At 45.0% G+C, this 12,828-nt stretch overlaps 1 protein-coding gene and 1 long non-coding RNA gene across 3 annotated transcripts; one reads left to right on the top strand and one right to left on the bottom strand.

Annotated features, from left to right (window-relative positions):
• Positions 1-2,017: 2,017 nt before the first annotated feature.
• On the bottom strand, positions 2,018-12,828 carry NEIL2 (nei like DNA glycosylase 2). 2 transcript variants are annotated; one of them, XM_039876075.1, is made up of 5 exons: positions 12,641-12,828; positions 10,722-10,861; positions 8,625-8,971; positions 5,027-5,223; positions 2,018-3,059 (listed from the first exon to the last, which is right to left on the bottom strand). In XM_039876075.1, exons 2-5 carry the CDS (start codon positions 10,857-10,859, stop codon positions 2,746-2,748), a joined length of 996 nt encoding a protein of 331 aa, XP_039732009.1. In that variant the 5' UTR covers positions 10,860-10,861; positions 12,641-12,828; the 3' UTR covers positions 2,018-2,745. The 2 variants fall into 2 exon arrangements, with proteins under 2 accessions (XP_039732009.1, XP_039732010.1); XM_039876076.1 differs by lacking the exon at positions 12,641-12,828 and adding an exon at positions 12,418-12,634 and having other exon boundaries at positions 10,722-10,859.
• On the top strand, positions 3,055-7,748 carry LOC120613354 (uncharacterized). The gene is made up of 2 exons (XR_005655678.1): positions 3,055-3,219; positions 7,575-7,748. It is a non-coding gene; the product is annotated as an uncharacterized LOC120613354 (long non-coding RNA).

The raw sequence follows: 12,828 nt of genomic DNA, 5'->3' as shown, positions 1-12,828 counted from the left end.
CACATTACATCCATCCTTTAATAAGTAATCTCCCTCCCTGACCTTCTCTTTCTCATTCCCTTCACGGTCCTGAAGCACAGGAAACCCTCATCACTTTCACTTCCTTGGCTCTCATTCAGTTTCCAGACTGGCTACCACTCTGCACAAACTGCTCTCCTGAAGTTCATCGTGACCTCGAATTTGATCAGCTGCCAAATTCAAAGGTCTTTTCTCAATTATCCTTTTTCAACTCAGCATAATTCAACCTTACAAACCATTAGCCTCTACTTGAATCCTCTTGTTATACTGCCTCTCATTGACTTCTTTCTTCTTTTGCCTCTTGAACAAAAGACTTTCTCTAGGGTTCCACTGTGATCTCCATCTTTCCTTATGCTACATAACTATATAAGCTTTCCTGACCATCATGCTGAGTGAAGCTCCTGAATCTATGCCTCCAAGCCCAGCCTGCATTCATAAGGAGCCAGGCCTACTTGCTAATTATGTTGTCTCCACAGCTTAGGTGGTGTGCAGGTACCTCAAGCTCAATGTGTCTCCCACGATTTTCTGTGTCAGTCAAGGGGGTGGCATCCTCCAGGTACCAGGTGTAGGCTTGAGCTACCTTCAGCTCCTCTCCCCTCCCCATTCCCAGTCTCCACATCTAGTCTGCTGACACCTATGGAGCCCCTGATCCTCGCATCTCTTTCCACTCCCACTACTGTTTCAAGTCCCATCACTTGTTTCCTTGACAACTGTAACAGCACTTTCCCCTTTTCTTTTCTACCGATCGTAACAGGCATACCCCACGTGCAGGCTGTGGTACCCTGCCCAGCCTCCGTGTCTGCAGAACCTCTCAGCCCATCACCTCTTGTACTCTGGTCCCACTGGACTGATAGATATTGGTCTGTCTGGGTACCATCTTTGCCCCTAGCTTATGCCTGGTATTTCCCCCTTATCTCATCTGGGTTAGAAAGGTAAATTTTGTATAATACATATCTTACATACACACACAACTGTGCATAAGTATACTCTTCTAGATATAAATAGCAATTTATTACTCAAATGGTATTTTCACAGCATCTGGTCTGGAAAAAAAAAAGTAATGCGAGATGGCCCCTGAAAGGTTCAATGTTCTCCAAAACCCCTTTCAGCCTGTTATGGTCTGTACTGTGTCCCCCTGCAACCCCACCACCATCTCAAATTCGTATGTTGTAGCCCTAACCCAAAATGTGACTATATTTGGAGATAGGGACTTTAGAGAGGTAATTAAGATTAAATGAGGTCATAAGGGTGGGGCCCTGATCCAATAGGACTGGGGTCTTTCTAAGAAGAGACATAGGAGTGCCTGCACACAGAGAAAAGGCCATGTGAAGATGCAAGAAGGCAGCTACAAGCCAAGGAAAGACCTTAGGAGAGAACCTTAGGAGAAACCATACCTGCTGCCACCTTGATCTTGGGAATTCCAGCCTCCAAAACTGTGAGAGAATAAATGTCTGTTGTTTAAGCCCATCTGTGCTATCTTGTTAGTCAGCCCTAGCTAATAAAGTACAAAAGAATAGGCATATTTGTAAAGTAATAGGTAACTAAGGTACAACTGTGTAAGATATATAAATATGTGACACAAAGGAAATGTGAGGAAAGCAGGAAGAATTTACATTAGATAGAAGGAAGCAGAAAGGATTTGAATTAGGTAAGAGTACCGTGACTACAAGGGGTTGTGGATAGCGGCTGTAAGCAATGGTCTGAAGGGAAAAGAGCAGTGAGGCACATCTGAACACAGACTCAGAGGGTGCTTGGAGAAGACCTGGATCCTCGTGCATTATAATAGCATTTTCTACACAGTGTTCCAAGGAATAGTAAAGATAAAATGAGTTCCAAGGTAAAACGAGGTTTGGAGACACTGGAGCAAACTAAAAGTTTGCACACCCCCTCTCCCTGCCCTGCCCTTTTAAGTGACTCCACCAAGCCACTGCAACAAGTCTGAAGTGGCCACCTTCACAAAGAGCTCATTCTTTACAGTGTAAGAACCATTACTGCCAAATACAGGATGACAACAGAAAATAACAAAGAGCTTTTATTTTCATGTCCTAGTTTCTTCCAGCTATTGCTAACAGGACACTGTCTCTACATACCTTGATTCCTGCATTGTTCCATGTATGGTCACAAATATATCAGGAGGAAAGCAGTTTTTTCCTAAAGCCTATTGGGTACATGAGGAAGGTGGCCAACTCCCTGGTTCCCCTCTTCTCCCCACCTTTTCTCCTGGTGTCTCCATCCCAAAGGAAAAGACCCAGGCAGGAGGCTGGATCTCGGCACGACCCTTGTGCTACTTTGTCCTCATCCCTGGATAAGGGATGAAGAAAGACAATTCTATGTTCCTGTTTCTCAAATGGAGAGTCTTAAACCAAACAATGTTTCAAAAACTGAACCAAACCAAACAGAGCAAGATTGGGGCACAGCTGTTTTCCACGGGTTTCATTTTCATTACCCTACTGTCGTCTGAGAGGGTTTGGCCTTGACTATCTTCATGACTCCTATCTTAGAGAAAGAGAATTCACCAACACTTGAAAAAAAAAAATCTAACCCTGTGGAAACTCTGCCTCAGACATAACTTCAGTGAGATGAATACTAATGGGACTGACACCCCCCTGATTCACCCTGCCCCTCAAATTCCATTCTATACCCAGTCCCAATCCCTGCTCACACCCACTTCTCAGCACTCAGGCATCATGGTCTCCAAAGGCTCTGTGAAGAAGGGGCCTGAGCACCTTAGGAGAGCTGGACCTGCTCTGGCTCATCAGGTGGCAGCCTGGGCTGGCACTGTGGGCACCACCAGGTGAGCCTCTGGAAGCCGCCTGGAGGTCCAAAGGCCTCCTTCATGACCTGGTGCCCGGCAGGGCATTGCTCTTTCTGGTAGATTTCCGTGTGCTGCTGTGTGCCCTGCATCTTGCCCTGAAGCCAGTGTGCACTGAACTCCACCACTTGGTCCACGAGGATCTCAAGCTGTGGAGGACTGAGGAGTGAACCAAGAGAAAGGGGATGGATCCCAGCTCTGTACAAGGCTTCATTCTTAATGATGTTCCCTGAAAGAAAGCAGGAAGAGGACAAGGGAAGAATAAAGGACACATTCACAATGAAACCAGTCCACAAAGTTAATAAAGTAAATGAAGCTGGTGTGACGGCAGCAGGGGAGGGCCTCTGCAAGGCCCGGAGCCAGCTCTGCTGTGCACCAATGACTCTTGGGTAAGTCACATAATCTCCGAGTCAATATCCCTATCTGCAAAATGGGCTTGGTAATGTTTACGTTTAAGGCTGTTGTGAAGATGAAATAAAACTCATGCACGGCCCATGTTATAGCAAGCACAGTAGTTATCAAAACAGGCTCTGGAACCTCACTGTCTGGATTTAAGTCCTGGCTCAACCAGACCCTAGCTGTGTGACCCTGGCAAGTTCCTTAGCTTCTTTAGGCTTCAGTTTCCTTATCTGTTAAGTTAGGATAAGTTACCTGGTTTTTGTGAGAAGTAAATGAGAATTCACACAGACACACAGACATATACACAAAAATGCTGAGCACAGTAGTTGGTGCACACAGTGGTCAATAAATATTAGCTGTGATTATTATTTAAAATATCAAGCATAATGCCTGAAATACAAAAAAGTGTTTAGGCGGTATTATTTTATTATTTTTCTATTCCTGCCTCATTCTCTGTAAAGCCAGCCTTGATCCCTCCTTCCAGAATCAATAACTCTCTTCAGAATGTTCTAACCGTATACTTTCTTTAATCTCTGCGAGGCATTTATTACAGTCTATCTCAAGTTACGGTGGCCTGATTCAGGCTTATCAGGCCATTAAACAATAATCTCCTTAAGGAGAGAAGGTTGGGTTAGGCAGAAGGCAAGCATTCAGCATGTATGGGGTGAATGGATGAAATTACTGCCCTTTTCTAGAGCTGCATAATCACACTCGCAGCCACATACAAAATTTCTCTCTAAAATTCACTGGCAGACTACCTGGATTCTTATCTCAGGCTGTACCACTTACTGGCGACATGTCCTTTGCTTTAGTTTCTTCATCTGAATAAAGGAAAAACTAGTAAGTAACTCCCCTACAGAATAGCAGTAAGGTTGAAACCATATGCCTGGCACTTTAGAGTCACTTGAAAAAATGTTCACTGTTATTACTACTGTTAAGAATAATGATTCATTAGCAGGGCATTAGCTCTTGCTATAAATATCCTAAAGACCACTTCTGGAAGGCCCTTTGCTCCTCGAGGTGCAGGGGCTCCCTTGGTCCTAACATGAGGTGAGCTGTGCCTAGAGCAGACAAAATCATGTCTTGGAGAGGGAGGTGAATGCCATCACCAGCTCACCCAATTGCCTCAATAGCCAATCACGGGTGCACATATTGCCCCATTGTGGGAAATAAAAACGGTATATTCTTGTACTCCAGCCAATGAGCCACCCTAGTTTTCAAATCACTTAGCTCTTCACCCTACCTCAAAATGCTCACAGTTTCACTGCTCAAGACATCTGGACAGGGAGCAGGAATCCGTTTCTTCACTTGTGTTTTATAAGATCCTTATGTAGACCGCAGACATCTCTGCTTTGACCAGCAGGCAGCTCCATCTGCCCAAGAGCAGCCCCGTTAGCAAATGCACTGCTCTCCATTAGCAAATTGCATGGCTTTTGGTTCCCAAGACACTGCTCAAGCACCTCCCGTGTGCCAGGCACTGCACTAGGCAGTGGAGGATTCAAGAGCAGACGAGACATGACCCCTGCGCTTTAAGAAGACACACAGTAATGTGGCTGTCAGGCAGACTACAACTGATAACAGAATTAGGGTATGAATTCTGAAACCTGGAGGGAAGTTAGAAATTGCCTAATCTAACTCCCACAGTTTAAAAATGAGACTGAAGCTAAAGAGATTAAGTGATCACTTCAAGACTAGCAGTACTCATACTTGGGGTGGGTCTCAGTTTTGTGCCTCCCAGCCGAGTGACTTTTCTGTTAAATAACACTGTGGGGCTCATCCCTTTCCCATCAGTCATACCTAAGCCTGAGAAGTATCTTTGGTCCAAAAGTGTATAGCAGACAGGCTGCTCCTGGCCCAGAGCTTCCAAGGCTCGTCCTCGATGGAACTTTTCAGACAAGATGTCAGAAGTGGGTCTGAGCACTGGGGAAGAATGCCAAGACATTTGACAATTATAAAATGCCAGGAAGCCGCCTCCGCCGAAGTGCAGCACCAACCTAGGAAGAAAGAAAAGATCAGAAGTGCATATGGTTACAATAGTATTGTCACATCACACGTCCATACAGCTCCCACTGCACGGTAAGGATTAACCTGGGGACACTAAGGTCCCAAAAGAGAAAAGGGATGGCTCTGCCACAATTATAAACATTTCAGGGCTACGTGGATTTCAGGGCAATTAAAAGAAAACATACATATATAGCCCTTCATTTTACTGATAATAATAATAAGTGTTCACTAAAGACAACTTGGGACATATATAAAAGTTCAGGAAGTGTGGCTACTTGCACAAAAAACAGGGCTTCACAGGAAGGACAGATAGATGGATGCTAAAGAGGTACCACTCCCACTCTCAAGATTTACGGAGAAAGACACACCAGCACATACTCCCATGGGCTTCTTGAACTCCAAGGACAGAGAAAAAAAACCTTAAGAAACAACAGCTACTATAAAATGATATTGAATGTCAACTGTAATTGAAAAATAACAAATAGACAGACAGAAATAATAGGTTATTCTGTAAAGGAAGATAATCGGGCCGGGATTGGACTCCACATCAGAAGGAGAACAAGATTCATGTACCTGACCTAGGTGGTATACTTACGCTAAAGTAAAAGGATGACTGTAGAGGAACAGGAACTCAGAAGAACATCCATGCATAGTATCTGAGGTAATTAATTACTCAAGGAAAAATACATACCCAATGGAAATTAAATCAGTGAGGATTTCAAGATGGGGGAAACGAAAATGATGGGACACAATGAGCAGTGTTGGATTTTGTAATATTTATTATGAGATCTGAATGGATTGTAATCATGATGGTGCAACTGACAACTATGACACAAGTTTTAGGAAAGAATTCTTGAAACGAAAGATGCCTATTTTCATATTAACTAGTTCTTAATATTAACTAGTTTAATTATACATAGTTAATAACTTAATATAGTTAATTAACAATCTGAAACTAAAATTCTAAGCTATCTCAGCAAATGCGGGAAATAGGGTGGATATGAAAGATAAGAAAGAGTGAAGTAGAAATATTTTAAAGGTCTTATCTCAGAGGAGTGAAGGAGAGTGAGCAAAAATCCAGATTCAATAATAAGGGAGAAGAGTTATTAATTTAATGTTATTAAGAATTTGATAGTTATTAACTTAGAAAAAAATACATGGATGATTTAAAGACAAGATTATTACAATGGAATGAAGATAAACAGCAGTACTTCCAAATAAACATGGGTAAAAAAGGCAGAAAGAAACTTGATAAATCCAACAAAAGAAACGAGGTATAATAAAATGGCAAATGGAAGAAAATCCAAATACCTCACTTCAAAACAACCAGTTTCAGTTTGAGTTTAAAGAGATACATCTGCTTCACTGTTTATAAGAAACATACCAAAGTAAGTGCAAAAACATGCCTACAACTAAGTGACAAAAGATCGAAGGGTGGGCTAGCAGGACACAGAGTGGCACTATTAAGAAAAGCAGAATTCAAGACCAAAGGCAAAGAGAAGGTATGTTATTCAACAATGAAGCTGCAAAGAACCTATGAGAGTCAGGGCCTTAGTGCCTGGGACGGCAGGGCAGCAAAACACGGAAACAAAAATGCTTAGTAAGACACGGAGCAACTTTATAAAACCACGAAAATACCCTGGGGGACTTTAATGCTCCTCTTCCCAAGTTTGGTGTATTAAGTAAACAAAAAATAAGCAAAGACAGAGAGAATTTGAGTCGTCAAAGCCATAACCTGTTCTTAATATTTACAGAATATTTTACTTTTAACAAGCATACTTTCTTCACTTATGTATATAAAGTATAAGCAAAGATCAATTATGTGTTTCACTACAAATCTTAATGCCAAAAGTAGAAAATTTACAGGCTTTGATCATAATCCTGACCATAATCTAATAAAAAAGAATTATAAAACAATGACTCCAAACATTCATACTTTTGGAAAATTATCTATGTGAAAGAGTATTTCCTAGAGTATATGAACTAATATTATTTATTTGAAAGACCAAAGTAGAAAAAACTCTCACAAGCCTAATTAAGGAAAAAAAATGGGGAGATAACACAATTCACAAAACATGAAAAGTGAGAAAGGAGACATAACTTGACAAGAAGAGATTTAAAAAATGATATGTGTTAACTCTGTGAAAATAAATTTGAAAATCTAGGGGTGGGCCTTATTGGTGGAAGAGCATGTAGATCCCATAGCTGGAGACTGTTTCAGGCATTAGCTTCAGGCAATGAAAGGTTTGCTAGGGGTTTTTGAGGAAGCTCTCCTTGCTCATTTGAATATCCAAAATTGACCCTCTCTCTTCCTCTTTTCTCTTTCCTTGTGTCAACATAGGGCCTGCAACTTCAAGAGCCTGTTGGTCTAAGGACAAAACCAATATGTGGGCAAGTGCAAAGACAGGAAAATCACAAGAACATGAAGCTAAAAGCTGGCAACTGAGTCAATACCAAAGCCCACCCTCCCTCTGAACTTCCAATTATGTGAATAAAAAAATTTCCTCCCCATTTACACCAACCTGGGTTATTTTTACAGTCCAAAGCATACTACTGGCCCTATATCATATCGTAAAGAAAGACTACAGTTCTGAAAATAAAAAATTATTATTATGAGACTTTAGAAAATAGAAAAGAAATGTGACTTTTGGGTAGAAGGGGCTTTCTTTAGCAAGAGGGGAAAACTTAAAAACTATCAAGAAAAATACTGACCATTGACTACCTAAAAATTATAAATCCTGAATGTCAACAGGCACAGACACCGCCAAGAGACACAGACTGGAAGCAATACCGGCACCACACATCACAAAGGCTAACACACAATAGTCCAAAAGCCCCTACGAATTGATAAAAAGTACACAAAAAACCCAATGCTAGTGAGAATTCAGCTAAGCAAACACTTCTGCGAAGTCATAAGAATGTTCACTGTCTTTGACCAGCACTGACCCTTCCAAGGATGCATGTCCAGTAAGGAAATAATCCTAAACATGGATAGAAGTTTATGCACTAAGGCAGTCTCAACATGAAATAGATTAAAAACTGGGACAATTCTGACCCTAAATTCAGAGTGTAACTTGTCAAGCCATACTGCGTTCTTCAGAGACCTCCCACCCTCCAGGGCCATGTGTGTTGGGAAGGTTCCCCTCTCGTGTAAGCTGCCCCAGGAGGTGACCATGTCCCTCTGAGCACAGACCACACAGACTATTTCCTATGACGGGTAAACAGAGAAGTGCGTTCTTTCCCCTGGGAAGCGGGTTGCTGGAGAGCCGGTGGGACAGCCACCTGAGTGCGCCCCCTAACTGCGCCACACAGCGGGGGCCATGTTGAACATGGCAGACCCTGCAGAGATGCAAAGAGACATAGCCCGGGGCTCACTCCACTACACGATTACCTCGGAATGGGGTCCTTCCAGTCACCCCTCTTGTTTGGTTTCTTCGCTCTGGAGAACTCATTCGCCCGAACGCTGCCAAACAAACCAAACCGGACTTGCAGCCACCTCTCAGTACCTCCTGCAGGGCTGTCTCCCCCCAGACACTCCGAACCATTGTCTCCACTGGGGACAACAGGATTCAGGGACCGGGAGGGCTGGTCCGAGATTTTCTGGCTATCACACCCAAAGGTCTGCTTCTGGTCCCCGGCCTCTTCCTTCTTTTCTAGAGGCTCTGGCAGTGGGTTGTTGCCAGGGGACCCGGTTTCTTCATCTAGATCAAATCTAAGGAATAATTCCTTTCCATGGACCTAGAAACAAAATGAACATGATCTAAGCCTTTGCTTATAGTCTCGTTTGTGTCCCCCCACAATATGACAGTATCTGGAGGTGGGCCTCTGAAAGGTGATCAGGTCCTGAGGGTGGAGCCATCAGTGGGGTAATGCTCCCCACTTCCCATTTATTGTGACCTAACTGCTTTGCCTGTGTATATACAGGACATATCTTCCAAATTCAATCCTCCGTTCCTGAGGGGCAGGGACCGACTGACAGAGACGCACTGAGAAGGCCACCTCCCTCAGATCTCTTGGGCTCCCGCACCAGTTTCTGCCTTGGTTTACTGGAAAACCAGCTCCCAGGTCCATCTCAAGGCTCCCTTGCCACACATCTTAGGCCCACTCAGTCTTGCAGTAAACATTCTCTGAGAGGAGCTCTGTGCTAAGTGCCAGAGACAGAGGGACATAATGTGCTAAGTGCCAGAGACAGAGGGACATAATCCTGCAAATGCAAACCTTGTGGGACTTGGACAAAGAGTCCAAATGCTCTCATAGGAAGAGCATGAACCTAGAGGTCAGGCAGCCAGAGCTCCAGTCTCTGCCCCTCGCTAGCTATGTCAACTTGGGCTAACTGTCCTGCTCTCTGAGCCCTGGTCTCCAAATGCAGAAACCATAAAGGAAGAGCTACAAGACCTCTTCCAGTTCTAATCAAGATCATAACCTGTTGGGGGTGGGGGGTGTGTGAAGGGCAAGGTGGAAGTAGAACTCTTATGTACCAGGCATAAAGTCTACTTAATACAACAATTTTAACTGATAGGTGGTTTATCCCCATTTTATAACTGTAGAAAATAGAGCTATGATTAACTAACATGCTTAGGAGCACAGAGCTAAGAAGCAAAAGAGCTTACTTATTTTTTCTACAGCCAATTACCATATGCCTTCGAAGTGCCAGGCACTCAGCTAAGTGCCAGCAATATAAAATTGATGAGGATACAGCCCCTAACCTGTTTATCCGTCTCCTCCACTTAAGAGGCAGGACAAATTTAGCAATGAAGGTCCAACAGGAGAAAGTAGGTGTGCTGGAAGCACAGAGCAGGCCCAGGGCAGGCTTGTCAGACAATGTGATGGTAAAGCTAAACCCAGAAGACTAGGAATCATCAAGGTAACATGAGGGGACAGAAATGGGGGCAGAGTTCGGAGAACAAGGAAGATTTGCTCAAGCAGGAGAGCAGGTCAAAACCATGGTTAAGAACTGTTAGAGGAGCTTTAACAGTTGTTCAATATGATTGAAGAGAGATTTGGGGCAGGGTAAGACACATGCATGCTAGAGAGGGAGGCATGAGTCAGACCACAGGAGCCTGGTGAGCCCCTTGCAGGAATTCTGACTTAAGGCTCATGGCAAGGGGGAGCCAGGGAGGAACCTAGATCAGAAGGGATATGCTCTTTCCTTACATCCTTGCTGGCCCCATGGGGTTAAATACGGTTCCCAACCAAAGGTGCACATCAGAGTCAGCTAGAGCGATCAGAATCACTCTGGACTCCCAGAATCTCCAGCTCGTGCATCTATATTTTTTATGGTTCCATGGGCCACTGCGATGCCCAGTTCTGGCTGAGAAACACCAGACCGAAGGAAGAGGAGCTGTGTGGAGTCCTTGCATGGTTGTCTTGGGCTCAAGGAAGTGATGGCATGGAAAGTCTTCAGGATTCTAGGGGAGGCACAGGATGTGCTGATAGAGCTTGTACCCCTGTGTGAGGTATGAGCAAGCCCTCCAGTAGATAAACTCACCTGGGTGTCCTGGAGCCACAGGGATTGGAAGGCAGCAGAGTTCAGCTTCTTAATGCTGCCTCCTATCTTGACCACCTGCTGCCCCACAAATGGGGAGATCAAATGGTGAAACTTCCTCACAGACGGTCCTTCTGGCATCCCTGCAGGCAGATATGGGGCAAAGAGGCTATTGACTTAGCTAGTTTCTGGCATTTCAAATGGGTGCCAAGCCCCAAGCTTTCAAGTTTTTATTTATTTATTTATTTATTTGCCACCAATTTTAACAGTATATAGCCAAAAAGGGAGAAGCTGGGGGTCAGATTAAAGGGGACCAGCTGCACCAGCTTCCCAGTAATGGTTTTCCTTTCCAGACCCTCTCACCCTTCTTTACGTAGCAAACATTAGGCACCAGCACTGTGCCCTCCACTATGATCCTGTGGCAGCTTGAACAGGAGCAGGCCCTTGTGATTTTTCAACTGGACTGTGGCCCCTAACACTTTCTCTGTCCTCCCTCTTTGCCCCAACAAAACCAATTGTTCCAACCCACTGCAGTTGATTTACTTCCCCGCTTTTAGGAGAGTCGTCAAGGTAGAGAAGACTGGAGTGTAAGACACAGAAGTGGATCTGGCCCTCCCAGGACCACCCCGCTAGTAAGGGTGCTGTGTACGTGACCATAACAGCGCAGGGCTCAGAAGTATGACAAGTGCAGACACAGGGTCATGTTGGTTCAGAGGAGGGAGAGGCTACATACAGCTTATTCACAAATAATTATCCCTTGTAACAGAAACAGCTGGGGTTCCACTTTAACTCTGATCTCTCCATCTCTCCCTGTCTCAATCAGCCAAGTTCACTGAGAGCTTGTGTATGAGGCATTCAGGTGTTTGAGTCTGAAAGGTCTGCACCCCGGCTTCTCCCACACAGGAGTTCCCCATACCCTTACCCAGGGCATACTACTTACCCATCTGTTTCTTCTCCTGCACAAGATTCTATAAGTAATCATAAAACCCGAAGAACTAAGTAGGTACCTGGCACGGTGGTGGCTATTGTATTTCAGCAATTAAAACACATCTTTAAATCTCTTAAATGGGGATGCCCCTTACAATGCATGCTTTCTCGTACTTTAGTACGCACATTCGATAATGTGTATTTTAAATTTGATGGTGCTTTAGAGTCGCTAAAATGTAGCAATTCCCCTAATCAGACCTTCAAGGCACTTGCTGGGCTGCAAGGAGACTTGCAACTGACTTTAACCTCAACCAGCTCTCTCTGACCAGGTCATCTCCAACAGAGGTAGCTTCTGGAAAAGCCTCTCTCTGACATGCACCTACCTAATCCTTAAAGTATCTCGCCCGGCTGCATGTTTCTTTTAGGCATACTAAAAGAAAACTGGGCAAGTTACCTCTATCATAGTCTTAAAAGATTAGAACCAGAAGGGACATATTTTGATGGGGGAACCATGCCTGCCCTCAAGGCTTCTCTCTCAACGCTGGTTGATGGCTCACTAGCGGACCACACTGAAGGCTGGAGAGGAGAGGGGCGTCACCGTCGTCCTCCCTTTTCTGGCAAATCACTCACTGCCGGAGGGAAAGTCTAAAATGGCTGCTTTCCCCTTCTTTCTTCGGGCAATGTGGGGTGAAGGTGGGCGCAGAGACAGGACTGAAAGGCACGCGGGGAGCCTCCCGGAGGGAAGGGCAGGGAGGCACAATGATAAACATACCCCCCCGAAAATAAGATTCGGCCAGAGGTTTCATAAGGGACGCTTCTAAAATGATCCATAATTGAGTGTTCCTGCCGGTAACTAGGAGACGACCACGCGCGCAGGCGGTAAAGCTTGGGAAGCCGTGCGCTGTGATGGGGGCTCCGCGCACGACCGAGGACGGCGGCGCGCTGTCCTCTAAGCACCGCGCGGGCTCCGCGGAGGCGTGGGCGGCTGCACTCACCGGCTCCGGGCCCGCGGCCTGCGGCGTGGAGCTAGGAGAACTGGGCGTCCAGCGTCCGCGCGGGGACCTGCCCTAAGGGTGGGCGCGGAACGCTGTCCTAAGAGCCCAGAGCGGGGCTCTGGCCCAAAGTGGGAGGCGGGGAGAAGCTTGAGGTTCCGCTCTCGGAGGTGGGCCGGAGGGCTGTGTTG

Source organism: Pteropus medius, unplaced genomic scaffold (assembly GCF_902729225.1).
Source record: "Pteropus medius unplaced genomic scaffold, Ma_sr-lr_union100, whole genome shotgun sequence".
NCBI classification, from domain to species: domain Eukaryota; kingdom Metazoa; phylum Chordata; class Mammalia; order Chiroptera; family Pteropodidae; genus Pteropus; species Pteropus medius.
The sequence above is the reverse complement of the archived record's forward strand: the minus strand, read 5'-3'. Positions and strand labels throughout refer to the sequence as shown.